This window comes from Rhinatrema bivittatum, chromosome 6 (genome assembly GCF_901001135.1).
Source record: "Rhinatrema bivittatum chromosome 6, aRhiBiv1.1, whole genome shotgun sequence".
NCBI lineage: Eukaryota > Metazoa > Chordata > Amphibia > Gymnophiona > Rhinatrematidae > Rhinatrema > Rhinatrema bivittatum.
The window spans coordinates 172,151,641-172,166,324 of NC_042620.1; the positions used below are offsets into that span (position 1 = coordinate 172,151,641).

The following is a 14,684-nucleotide window of genomic DNA, read 5'->3' on the forward strand; positions in this document are numbered from 1 at the left end:
CTAAGGTGGTAAGGACCTCCTTTATGCATCTGTGCCACATACACCAACTGAACAATTACCTGGAAAAAAGACAATTATTGCAACTCTCTATCTAATTGGCATCTCACAATAGAGTCTGAAGTGACTCCAGTTCCTACAAAATTAAGCCACTATAATTTTTGTAGATGCCAAACCAACTGACTACATAAAACCAGTACTATACCAGACAGCTACACTGGCTCCCAGTCAAAAGCAAGATAAAATTCAAGGCTCTCTGCATCATTTTCATATGCATTAACAGCCCCCTGAGTATTTCCCTCAACTTATTTTCCCCTACACTCCCAAAATGGCTTGCCTCCTTCTCTGGCTTCTGCCAGATTATTCTATACCAGACTTCATGCTTTCAACTGTTATAAACCAAACATTTGGAACAATATACCAATATCCCTATGCGTTAGGCAGAGCTACCTCACTTTTAGGAAAAAAGCAAAGGCACAGCTCTTCAGCCAGGCTTTCCCTTAGATTCCTCAGCAGAGACTTCAATCTCTGATATTTAACTACCTGATCTTTCGAGTACTGACAATAAGCTATGCACTCCTGTCTTTCATTACTATTCTAACTGTAATTTGATACAACTATGATTATAAGAGTTCTTGTAATTATTTGAGTAAAACTTGTATTGCAATACGCATTGAATCTATTCTTGGCAAAAAGCATAATATCAAATCTCTATAAATAAATAAATAAATAAAATGCGCTGGCAGAGTTTTAAAAAAGCCCCTCCTCCTCGGTCATGTCTATGTGCCCTCCAACTCCTAGATCTCATATCTGACTCCTCCCCCCCAGCATAGTACCCCGTCCATGAGGGTCAAAATGAGGCAGGAGTGTTCCCCCAGTTGCTCCTGCCCTGTCAGTATCATAATCTAAAACAGCTCCTGCTTCATTTTGACCTCACGGATGGGGTAAGGTACTGGGAGAAGGGATCCAGGTGGGGGGCATGTGGGCAAACATGAAGAGGGATTGTTTTGAAAAAGCTTCAACAGTGGTGGAGGCGAGTCAGAACTTACAGTTTTTCTTTTCATTGTTTTCATTTCATTTTTTTTAATTATATTTTAAATAAATAAAAAAAAGAAATGAAAAATTGGGAAAAAAGGAAACAAAAAATTTAAACTAAATAAAAAAGTTTACAGCACACATCCCTACTAAATACCTGAGAAAGGAGAAGGCAAAGTAGAATCTCAGTTTTTATAATCTGCAACTCTGGATCTCAAGACAAAAGATTTTTGAGGACTAGAGATCTATTGTCTTAGTGTTTCACATGTGGATTATGGATTAATTTTAAACACATCTATCCACTGATCAAACTCTTTACCATGCGTCATATTCTCAAAGCAGTGGTTTGTGATGCATTACCTGGTCTGTGGTGGATGTTCTGCAGTGAACCACACTTAGATGTCACATGGCTCAGGTCTATCTTCTTGGTTACAATCTGTATCTGTTGAAAATACACAATGCATATATATTAAGGTAAGTGAACAACAGAGCCTCCACCTGAGGAAAGGCAAACTAGTAAAAGATCAAGGAGAAATGAGAAGATAAGTAAGCAAGGACCATGCCATATAGCAGCAAGCACAAGAGAACAAATTGCAGCAAGCTTTCTTTCAGCAGAAGACTAAGATACATTCTCTTTGTACATGAATTTAATATTGCAGGAGGAGATTGCTCCTGGGTCAAATTCATTAATCCCATTGGATTCCAATCTAGACAAAGACCCACTCTTTCCCATCCATAAACCTTCCTTCAAATAAAATTGACACCTAATGTCATACTTACCATAATGGATCGATTCCTTTACACAGAAAAGTTAAGTGCTAAGTTATTTTTTTTAGTACAGAAAAAGCCCTAGTTTCCATTTTACAGGAAGCTTTCTTACATAGGCCTGGATTTTCTAAAATCGCAGGCCTTTGAGAATTGCATGGTACCGGGGGGGGGGGGGGGCGAAGTGGGGGGCGGGCCTGCGAAAGCAGGCAGCGATTGTACCACTGCAGTGTTATTGCTGCCGGCTTTCGCACCCAACAGTGCCACTGTGAAAGGTGGTGCTATTGGGTTCGCTACTGGCGGCGATAAGGAGTCTTACCTTTCGCCTTCAGCGAAGTCGTCACGGAGTCTGCCCAGACTCCTCCCTTTCCGGTGCGGACTCCGCCCCAACTCCGCCCTGATCTAGGTATTGCACGCGTGCGATCCCTTTAGAAAATGACCCCCATAGTTTGTATTGTTTGATATGTTAGTCTACATATTATTTTGTAGCATTTCTCCCAGGATGTGCTGGGTTTCCGTACCACAATATTGACATGCTGCAGCTCACAACTTTCTCAGCGATGTCGTGAAATTTTCTTTCTTCACCCCCTTAGCTGCTTTCAGTCTACCAAATTTAAAATTATACTTTATATGAATCTAATACATCTCTTCTCAGGAAAAGGAAATTGATCTATGCCCCAGAAGATACTAAAGCTTGAATACATGCCAAAGATTCTGAGATCACATGCATTGCTATTAGTTGTTGCCCATAAATATATTTTGACTCTCCAAATTTAATATTTTGTATCTTCCAGCTAATTTGTTATGGAATGTTTGAGAGACTTTTCTGAAATGTGAATGAATGCAAAAGGCATCAAAATGCTTAGGATGTGAAAAATCTAGTGGGTATTCCATTTGTTTCTTTGTGGTACAGCAGCTTCTTCCTGCCCCTTTGGGCATCTGGCTCAACTGGAATCAGTAGTTACTGGGGATAAGTTAACATGACCCTCATTTTGTGACCACCCTCCCATCTAGCACAGTCATGGCAGCAACAAGTGTACTCTTGAACTAGTCAGCAGATGCCACTGTTACGTGATGAGTCAGTTCCCGCCACACAGAACTGTGAATGCTGCCTCTACTGCATCCCCAACTCTGCTCCAAGCAGCCTGATGAATAGAAGTTGGGCTTGGGAATAGAAGCCAGCTAGTCTGGGAGGCAGTGTGAATCACTGCTGTTGAGCCATCAGACTGGCCCTGGCAGTCCTCTGTTAATAAGTCAAAGAACTTACTATGCTAACCAATTCCACAAAATCAAATGCAGCCAAACCTTTGCATAAATAGAAGAGGATGGGAATATAAATTATAGAGATTAATGTAACTTGAAGCTTTCTACTGTGTAAGTTTAGCTTAATGATTTAATGTCCATCAATCCTACGCATGCCTCCCAAGAAGTGGACATAAACTTGGGTTTGAAATGAAGCTTGGTTGAGGCATGAAACTGGATCTCACCACATGTGATGTGTTTCCAGAGAACTCAATGACTATTACTACAGTCATTTAATAGAAATAGCACAAAATGAAAGAAAGGCATTGGAATACAAAGGTGTGTAATTTATTTTCTGATAGCCAGTGTTCTTATTTATAGGGTTTTTTCTAATCTTGTCCCTTGATGGCTGTAAATTGAGGCATGACAATGAGAAAGTAAAGATTTCCCATAGTAACTATTCATTTTACAACACCATAGTACTGTATTGCACTCATTTCATCACTACATTTACATTTTTTTGGTTGTTTTCTGCCATCATGTTTCTATGTTTCAATTAAACATAAATTAAAGCAGACCAAGCAAAATGCCAAGGGCTTGAAATGTCCCACTGTCCTGAAGAAAACTGGCTTTTCTAGGTTGTGATACCATTTATTTCATCAACATAAGAATTATCTAAAGGTGCAGCTCACAATCTTTTGGGACCACATAGGTTCTTTCTTCAGATTGGATACTGGAATCAAGTGTGAAATATTTGTTTAAATTATTCTACATTTTGAAGTGTCTTTCCAATGATAAAAATCACATTTAACAAGTAGGGAAAGCACTCAAATGGATGGTATTAGAAAGCTTTCCAACACAGATTTGTAGGAGATGGTGCAGTTTGTATGCTATATACTGAGTATTTATCCTTTGCTGCAGTATGGTTTTTCCACATGTTGCTACATTTTCAAAATGTATTATAACTACAAAGAAAATGTGCATTTTCTGGAAAAAAAAAAAAAAAGGAGCCTGGAAGGTTTCAGAATAAAACACTTTAATACTGTTCATGTGTGTGTGTGTGTATTGTAGGGTTGTGACACTCATGGGAGGCAGTTAGAAGCTGCATAATGTTGGCAAGTGCTATTCTCTAAATCTCCCCACCTTCAGTAGCATGGCCCAGAGTAAGACAGGCACACGGTAAAAAAGAACAAGACAGGCAGACAAATAAAAAAAACAACTGAGGCAGTATCCCAATTTGTTCAGTACCTACAAACCATTCTAGTTTAAATTGAAACTTTAGAAAGCAAGCAGGGAAGAACAGGCTCCCCAGTGCAAAAAACTGTTTTCGTTAGGGATAAGGGTGTTACTTTTGGAGGAGGAGAAGCAAACACATACAGTGATACATCTCAGCTGTTTGTCTGAGAATGGGTATGTGTCTGAGTATGTGTGTGTATGGGGGCATTAGTGGGAGTGTGAATATGTGGGAGTGGGGTGTATTTGGAGAGGAGGGTGAGGATATGTGTATAGAAGGGAAGTGTGTGTGTGTGTGTGTGTGTGTGTGTGTGTGTGTTAAAATATGTTTGTAGGGGGGTGTGCTTTCCATAATAAAGGAATGGAGATTTTTTTTCTGCCCATCTATGTTTCTGCTTTTCAAATTTGTCCATGATATTCCCATTTTCTTCCAGTGAGCCAAATCTAGAGACTTTCTATCCCATCTTTGAACCTTTTTTTGCTCCCAGATGGACAGACAGGGACCCCTTTTACAGAATACTTTCCAACATTCCATAAGTTGAACAGCATGAAAAATGGGACTGATAGGCTGCAAGTATGACTTCCAGCTTAGAGTTGCTCTTTTAAATTGATTATACACATTATTGTAGGCTCAGTTGTTTCATACATAAAACAAAATGGGGTGTAAAGTTCAAGGTACATACTTTTCTGCAATTGATATGAGAAAATTAGTTGGCACTTTTAAGCAAAATCTACCCCATTCAAATTAGCTAAAAAGAATATGGGCTTCGTCTCAGGATTAATTTCTTTTGACATGTAGAAAGCAGTTTTCACAGGGATCTGGCTAGGAAGTTAGCTGGCTGGATAAAGGCAAAGAATTTGAAAATGTCCTTGCGGAGTGGCTAAATATATCAGCCTAGGCATTCCAGTGGGGTGCAGCTTGGTCAGGGGAGAAAATTACATGTGACTATTGAATATTTCAATATTTGTACATATTTTCTCCCACCTAACCCCATTTGAAAATATAGCAGGGTCAAAGTCCGTGGGTACTTTTGTACCTGCGCAAGTGTTAGTGAATTTTCAAAGAGAAACGAACCATGTACTTATAAGGGTGCAAAAGTACTCTCATACCTTGCCATTAGGCAGCTTAGTGAAACTTGCCCTTGTTATTTGAAAAAAAAAAAAAAAGAGACTGAGTAGATATGTGCTGAAATTCACAAAACAGTTCAACACAAGATAAGCAGACTGAAAGTCTCATTCTTCTACAGCGACATCAGAGGGATGCTTTTTAAACAATTATCAAGGAGCCACAGATGGTCGGCTCACATAATGGAGTGCGATCTCTTACCTCCTGTATCTCTCTCACAACTTTTGAAAAATTGCTGTAAACCATGTGGGAGGATTAAAGCTCTTAAAATAGAGCAGGAAATAGACAACTGTGCCAAGAACAGTAGCTGCACAAATACACCAGGGCAACAAATCAAGCAGCTGAAGGAAAACAGTTTGAGGAAGCTAGGCAGATAGAGGACTGCTAGTGGAAAGTGAGCAGGTGAGGCCATAACAGATAGTTACCTTTTCACCAGCACCTCTACTTACATTGCCTCCCCCAGGATAATGTGAGATGTTATCCTTGGAGCCACATCTGGACTGAATATCATTAAAATCGATCCTCCTGTTTTGAATTTTAACCTAAAAAGAATTGGAGGCACCATGATTTAAGCATGTTCTCTCATCCTAAGGTTCAACGGATCATCTGGAATGGAGCGACTTGCTGTGATTCACGCTACAGTATTTAAAGGAAAGATATACTCTTTATGTAAAGGTAATATTTTATAATTATGCACAGCAAGTAGTATTACCAATCCTATACATTTAAAGTTTTATTACTAATAAGGTTTTCTTTAATTCTTTGGGCTGCAATTTCCTTGAACCCTTATGACCAGTCATGTTTGCAGCAAGGCAATAAGTTACTTCAAAGAGAAGGTGGGTAAGAATTAATTTGTTTGACATTAGGGCGTGCTATTTGTAAACAGCTTACCGTTCATTTTACAAATGAATTTCATTGATATTTCTTATGTTGTTTGAAGTAGCTGCATATCTCTAAAGAGCAGAGGGCACTCGCATGGAATCTCCGGAGGGGCCCTTCTCAGAATGAAGTAAGCGTATATCCCACTCCAGCCTCAACCATATTCCCTCAGTACCTCCCATCCTCAATAATCCCCCTTATTGCCTCCTCTGCTCTCAAACATCCCCCTCTCAATGCCCCCAGCCTCATTTTTTCCCTCCACTATTCTCAATCACCTCCAGAAACTCCTTCTGTTTCAGTCTTTCCAGCAATTACTCCCCCTTCCCAGCGTCAATCATTCCCCCTCAGGGCCTCACCCAAGCATGAATCATCTGTAGTCAGCCTTCACCAGCCTGCTCCCAACCATTCCCCTCTCCCACAGTTTGTCATTCCTCCCCCTCCCGTTTTCCTGATATATGCTACCAGCCCAGTTTCAAAACAGTGGCTTCCTCACAGCACCATGTGGCTCTCAGTGATTTGAACTGCACTGCACCCAAATTCTTGAACTGCTCTCACAGCCCCGTGAGAACACTGTGTCAGAGTGGGTACCATGCCACAGGAACACATTGAGAGCTATGCTGTGCTTGAAGAAAACAGCTGCTCTGCGGCTGGGACCAGCAGCATCACAGAATCCTAGAGGGAAGCTTCAGGAACTCTTGACTGCAGGGGAACCCAGGTTGAAAAACATTGGACTAATTCATAGCAAACAGGTAGAAACAATGGGGTAGATTTTTTAAACATACGTGCGCGCGCGCACATGGACGCACAATTTTACAACATGCGCACACAGGAAATTTAATGAGGAGTAAATAAAGAAGTATTTTCTCCCCACTTCTAATCAACTTATAGAGTGAACTTTTTAAGCTCTGAGAAAATAGTAAGGAATAAACCTGATACATATATGACAGGCTGATGACACAGTACCAATGGCTCCTCAGAAAGAAGACCTACAAGAGATGATAAATATAATATTCATATCCTTTCATGTCTGTAGGAGCGAGCTTGAGCACTAAGAAAATGAAAATTATGATAATCAGCACAGGAATACTAATGCTGTAGAAATATTTAGTGAAGAAATGAAACTAGAATACATGAAAGAATGTAAAAATCTAGGTAGTTGGATCACAGAAGATGTAAAATGTTTTAACGGTAGGAAAAAGAATTGAGAATGCAAAAGAAATAACTTTTGGGACTACTAAGAAGTTTCCGAGGAGGAACTTAAAGGCGAATTTGAAAAGCCCACTGCGCACCACAACCAGGAGATACAGATACAAGTTGGACCAGCACGTGCCAAGCAGATTTTAAAAGCCGCCCATTGTGCACGCATGACTCCCACTACACGCACAAATGAAAAGTTCTGAAAAAGGGGCGGGGCATGGGTGTGGTCTGGGCAGGGCATGGGTGTGGTCTGGGCAGGGCATGGGCATTCCTGGATTTCAGCCTGGAACGTCAGTGAGGGAAGTGGGACTTGAATGCTGGTTTCCCCGATTACTTACATGCACAGGCACATGCCAGGGTCCCCTGCCGGGGAATTTTACTTCTGGTATGGATAGCGTGTAAGTCGTAAAACAAATAAAACTTAACACATCAGCAGGGTTTTAAGGGTTGGGGGCTAACAGGGGACGAAGGGAGGATTTAAAGGTTATGAAATGGCTACTGAATGCACACAGCTTCTCGGTGGTAAGATATACAAGAGAAACTTATCAAAGAATTTGAAATCTGCTGCTACAGATGAAGCCTGAAGATTAGCTGGAAGGGCATGAGCTCAACTGAGAGTGCATGAAAGATGGGATGTGGAAGAACAATAGTAGGAGATCTTGTGAAAAGGAAAATGAGATTCGCTGCTCAGGTACTCAGGCACTCTGGTAGCAAATCTAGTACCAGACAGAAGGCAAAAGATATACAGGAAAGCAGAGAGCAGCCTGGGGGGATGACATAGAAAAGGTCAAGAACCGGACAATGAAATAAAGAGAAAATCTGCGCACAGAAAGAACTGGTACACCATAGCTACCAACCTTCGTATCAAAGACTTGATGGTGATAATGATGATCTAGCTCTTTTCTATAGGTAATTAAGCACTTTTCTCAATATTTTCATGCTCTGTTCCATTGCTTATTTAAAACTGAATTGTTCATTAGATTACGAAATAGCTCCAAGCCATCAGGAGAAGCAGAGTCTCTCCTGCTTTGGTTTTCAGGCTCTCTGCACTCTGATTTTTTAGGTCACAGCCTTTTTTTTCACTCCTGTGTGAAATATTTATTTTATTTATTTAACACTTTTTTATACCGACCTTCATAGTAATAACCATATCGGATCGGTTTACATAGAACAAGAGAATAACTGAAGCAATAACTAAAGTAATTAACAATAGAGGTGAATAAGGCAAAGTTACATTTAACAAGGAGTAAAAACTTGGAAGCTTAAATAGCTGGAAGAAGGTAAAGGCAGGAAGTAATTGTAACATAATACAATAAAGAATATGGGTTAAAGCTTAAGGTGCTTTAACCTGGAAGTGCCAGATATGTGCCAGATATGTGCCAGATATGGAAGTGCCAGATATGGAGCTAGCTACTGTATATTCAATGGCAAATCACAGCTGAGTTTCAATGGCATGAAACAGTAGTGAGACTGAACTCAATAGCTATGAATTCTGTTGTATAATTGATGGGATCCAACATTCAAATTCGGTCCATATGAGCCCCAAATATGATTTAGATTTGCAAAGGCTTGTGCATGGCAAAACTGGGAGATACACATGACTCGATGTGTGCAGACCGCGCAGATTTAAAAGGCCCAGTGTGGGGCATGGTCTGGGTGGGGCATGGGCGTTCCTGATTTTCCCAATGACACCAGCGCGTAACTCTGACGCACACAAGCATGTACCGGGGTCCCTATCAGTGTATCTTTACTTCAGCTGTGGATGGCGTGTAAGTAGAAAAATAAAAAGGTCTAGCCTAGTCAGAGTAGTTTTAAGGGTGGGGGCAGATAGAGGAAAAGAAAAGGAAGGCTAGCTAGGGGAGTATGGAAGTCATATACTTTAACTGGGCGAACTGGAAACAGCTTGGGAAAATGGCTATTGGCATTGCTGCATGTATCTACTAAAATCCCCTCCTTACACACTCGAGATGGCATTTGCACACACATAGATATAAAATCGTGCATGCATGTACGCATGGGTAGCTGATTTTATAACATGTGTGCATAAACGTGCGCATGTTATAAAATCGGTGCGTCCATGTGTGCGCGCCGGCAAATACCCATATATGCAGATGGAGAAGGTACAGAAAAGGGCTACCAAAATGATAAGGGGAATGGAACAACTCCCCTATGAGGAAAGACTAAAGAGGTTAGGACTTTTCAGCTTGGAGAAGAGACGACTGAGGGGGGATATGATAGAGGTGTTTAAAATCATGAGAGGTCTAGAACGGGTAGATGTGAATCGGTTTTTTACTCTTTCGGACAATAGAAAGACTAGGGGGCACTCCATGAAGTTAGCATGGGGCACATTTAAAACTAATCGGAGAAAGTTCTTTTTTACTCAACGCACAATTAAACTCTGGAATTTGTTGCCAGAGGATGTGGTTAGTGCAGTTAATATAGCTTTGTTTAAAAAAGGATTGGATAAGTTCTTGGAGGAGAAGTCCATTACCTGCTATTAAGTTCACTTAGAGAATAGCCACTGCCATTAGCAATGGTTACATGGAATAGACTGTTTTTGGGTACTTGCCAGGTTCTTATGGCCTGGATTGGCCACTGTTGGAAACAGGATGCTGGGCTTGATGGACCCTTGGTCTGACCCAGTATGGCATTTTCTTATGCTCTTATGTTCTTATGCACACGTGCGTCACTTTGAAAGTTACCGCTTATATGCACTCAGTTCAGAAAAATTAGTATGCACCTCGTAGGTTTCTAAAAGCCATTTATTTTTTGTGTGTAAGAGGTATTAACGTATAGTGATTTGTTACATCACTGTGTAGGACTGGATGCTACAACAAGCCAGGAGGTGTCTCTGTATGATTGGCATGACACCTTTCAATATTAAAACAATATTTTCATTCTGCTTTCTTCCTGTTTTGGGGAAGGGAATTGGACATGTGCATGCAATACAGACACACATATGTTATAGAAAGGGGAGGGGGTCATTGAAGGAATTGGACACTCCAGATCGAGCCATCAATTAAAAAGTAATTTTCAACTCTCTCTGGGTGCAGTCTCTCTTTTAAGAACAGCCTCTTCCTCATTTGGGTGCTACACCCTGCCTGCTGAATCTTCACAGACATTCCTGACAAAAGTTGTCGAACAAATAGTCTGCCATCATTTTCCTCTTCTTCTTTGTGGGTTGGAACTGCAGGAGGGCAAAGGCCATAAATGGCCCATCAGCCTTGTCACATCAAAAGAATTCTGCTCTTGATAAAATTAACCTAACTCAGGTTTCTGTGTTGCACTGAATTCTTCTTTCAAAATCATTTCTGTGACATTGTCACAAATTTGGTTTTCAATCCTGACTTTCCTAATAAAACTCAGTGGCTTATGGCACAATAAATCCCTGCCCCAAGCCGCTTCTAGTCTATGTGGGTATCTCAGGCAATGGGAGATAAAGCGACTTGCTCGAGGTCACACAGAACGTCAGTGAGGGAAGTGGGATTTGAATGCTGGTTTCCCTGATTCTCAGCCCACTCCTCTAACCATTAGGCCATTCCTTCACCTGTTATGGTTGCTTCAATGAAACACGGCTATGTGTCCCTTAAGAAACCTTTCAGGTGGCAACCCGGGTTTTATTCCTGATCCCCATTGCCGCTCTTCAGTCCATTCAGGGGTGCCACAGGCTAAGATTTATAGGTCCTGGGTCTCAGTTATCACAAAGTGGAGATGCTTAGTGGTGAGACTCTGGGTGCATGCGATTTCACAAGGATCTGTTGCTGTGAAGGCCAGGCTGTATAGCAGGGGGCTTATAAAGTGGTGAAAGCCTCCAAGTGGTTGTGAACGAAGGCTTCTAGCACTGTAACCCAGTACAGGCCAGTTCCAGTTAAGCTGGAAGCTCAAATGAGCAGGAGGAAACTGCTGGCTCCCGAGAATCAAAAACCCAGTAGCCAGCCAGGATTTCAGGACATCCCTAATGAACATACATGGAATGTATTTATAGATGTAGAAGCAGTGCATGCAAATATATTTCATGTATTTGCACTAGCGATATCCTAAAAACCTAACTAGCTAGTGGGGAGGGGGGGGGGGGGCCAAGGACCGGTCTGAGCACCACGGCTATAAGGAATGGCGGAAGCACCATCACACATGGGCTTCCAAAATAATAAAAGGAAAAGAATCACTTATTGCTAAGCTTTACATTTTATAGCGCATATGATAGTGAAATGGCCTACAGCAAAAGAAGCTAGTGACACTCCAGGACCAATTTCATGCCAGGCTTTGGGTCTCCTACAGTGTCAGGCAACCCTGCAGTTCTAGTCTCACAAATGGCTCAGGCTGCCTTCCTGCATTATGCAGACTCTGTCATGAAAGGCCCGGCAGCAGGAACCCGTTCATGTGCAGATTCTGCAGCCTTTGTTGTCGCAGATGCAGAGAAAGAAAACACACCTTTACAGGAAAGAGATAAGCTAAATAAACCCTACCCATAAAGCAGGGATTTTCCCATAGGTAGGATTTCCTGGATCAAGGTAATAAGAATGCCACAGTCAGAACACCCTCCCCTGCGGCTGCTCAGGGATAAATTATGTGGCAAGAGTTTGAAAATTCTGCGGCACAGATTTTTGAATTTCACATTTCCAAAATCATTTGCGCTATTTAATTTATAAAACTATTTTACATTAAAATTGACAGAACAGAGAACAACCTTTCTGGTGTGTCTGGATATTTAATAATTTTTTTTTACTTTTCTTTCACTTTTTTCTTCATTTCAGTTTTCACCTCTTTTTTAAATTTACTTTTCATAGCTTTTTTTTTCACTGTTTTCCTCTCCTCTCACAACTTGTATCTTTTTCCTTCCTAAGGGGGTCATTTATCAAAGGCTTATCGCACAAGATACGGCTGTATCGCGTGCGATAAGCCTCTATCGCATGCGAAAAGGGCCTTTTCATGGTGGCGCTATTCGGTGTGAAAGCTGGCAGCTGGCTCACCGCTGTGGTGCGAAGGCTGCAGGCTTTCGCAGGCCCGCCTCCCCCTTCGCCCCCCCCCCCCCGCCCCTTGTTTTCGCAGGATTCATCATTCTGCAAAGAATGATGAATCCTGGCCTACATTTGCTTTTTGTCTTGCCAACCTCCACTTCTATCCCTCTACTATTCTTTTCTCTCTTCTTCATAGACTTCTTGTCTGACATCTTTGCCTGGATGTCCCGCTGCCACCTTAAATTTACTATGGCCAAGATGGAGTTTTTTGGTTCCTCCCAAACCTTCTTCTCCTCTTCTTTCTCTCTCTCTGTGGATAGTGCTCTCATTCTCCTTGTTTCCTTGGCACATAGCCTTGGGACATCTTTATAATGCTGTCCTCTCTTTCTCTGTGCACATCCAAAACATTGCCAAAATCGGTCCCTTCCTCTCTGAGCATGCTACCGAAATGATCGTCATCTCTCTTATCACCTCCCACTTAGCCTACTTCAATTTGCTCTTTGCGGGCCTCCTGCTGAACCATTTCTTCAATGTAATCTATTCAAACTTCGGCTACAAGGCAAAGCTTCCTTCAGCATTGCTATGACCATGTAAACACTTCTCCAATCACAACATTGGCTCCCTGTACACTTTCACACGCAGTTCAAGCTTCTCTTACTTGCCTACACATGCATTTACTTTGCAGTTCCTCATTATCTATTTTGTCTTCTCTCTCCCGACACCCTTCCTTGTTAATGACATTCATTGAGCAAATCACTCTTTTATGTGTCCTTCTCGCCCACAGTCAACTCTTGACTTCACTCTTTCCACCTTTCTACACCGTATGTCTGGAGCAGACTTCCTAAATCATCATGCGCCATCTCTGGTCAAAATCAAATCAAGTTTAAAAACTCGCCTTTTTGAGGCTGCTTTTAAATCGTAAGCACTTTTCTATAGTAAACTCTATTCTCATTGACTCTTGTTTGTTATGAATGTTTGTTTTGACTAGATTGTAAGCTCCATGGAGCAGGGATGTGTTTTATGTGTGTTTGTACAGCTCTGCATCTGTCTAGTAGCACTTTGATAAAAACGTAAAAGAAGTAATCTCTTCTTTCCTGTCTATACTATTTGATCCCTGCTGTTGTTTATCCTTCCTCTAGTCTCTCAGCTCTCCAGTTCCATCCCTTGTCTTCCCTCTCCTGCAGCCTCACCCCCAGTCTCTAATCCCTCTCACCACTCCCCTTCCCCATTTCCTCCTCCTCAGTCTCCCATCCTTGGAAATCTCTCCTCCTCTGCCATCCATCTCCAGGCATCTCACTTTCTCCGTCCTTTCCCAATCCTCTCTACTTCTCTTTATCCCATACTCTCTCTCTCTCCCTATCCCCTCTCTTTCCCTCTCCCCTTACTTTCTTTTATTTTCCTCCCCATCCTCTCTATCGCCCATCGCCCCATTCTCATTCTTCTCCTTTCCTTTCCCATCCATTTTATCTCTTCCCTCCCCTATCTTATTTCTCTCCTCCCTATCTTCTCTCTCTTGGCCCCTCTCTTGTGCCTTTCTTTTCCCTTCCTTTCCGGCCCCAGGTTAATCACCTATCCCCCTCTAGGAGGAGGAAGAGAGTGGCACTCATGCAGTGTCTACCTTTTCCTGCCCCCAGGGCCAGACTCACCATGTGGGACACCGCAGTTGGGTGCAGTTTAAAGTGGCCAACTAGGCCCAGGTGATAGAAGGAGCTGGATGCACCATGGAATGCTGCTCTCTTCCTGCTGTCAGATTGTGGCAGAGAGCGGAGTGAATCGGTGGGAAGAGGGGGGGGAGGGAGACCACAATGTATACTGCTCATCCACAGCCTCCACCTGGCTTCCTGCAATTTCAGGGATACCAGGGAATTCCACAACAAGGGCTAGATTTTGCAGTTCTTTCCATGGCCGCAGAATTGCAGGAGACCAGAGGCCTTGACATAATAAGTAGAGTGCATATTTACTGAGATTCCATTTCTGGCATATTTAAAAGAACAAACTGTTATGCAGAGCAATAATTAGGAAACAGGATTACCAATAGACTCCAGTTTTTCAGGTCAAGTTATTCCATGTCTGGTTTTATCCATTCTTATATTGTAGTCCTGGTTCTCTTAGTATAGTTATAGTGTAGTTACAAATTCATGCATAGAGTGAGGTAAAATCAAGAAGGAATTGGGGTGTCCTACAAGAATCAAGTCTGTAAGTTTTCCTAGTCCAAGATATTTAAAAAAGGAATGTTGCTATATAAATCAAAT

The 14,684-nt window shown here is 41.8% G+C and overlaps 1 protein-coding gene across 1 annotated transcript in view; it reads right to left on the minus strand.

The window, feature by feature from the left end:
- Positions 1 to 14,684, minus strand: part of MAP2 (microtubule associated protein 2) — a 752,988-nt gene that overhangs the window by 17,115 nt on the left and 721,189 nt on the right. Inside the window, exons 20-21 of the mRNA XM_029607915.1 lie at positions 5,848 to 5,940; positions 1,393 to 1,474 (exon numbers count right to left, since the gene is read on the minus strand). Coding sequence (XP_029463775.1) covers positions 1,393 to 1,474; positions 5,848 to 5,940 — 175 coding nt within the window. The remainder of the gene's footprint in view (positions 1 to 1,392; positions 1,475 to 5,847; positions 5,941 to 14,684) is intronic.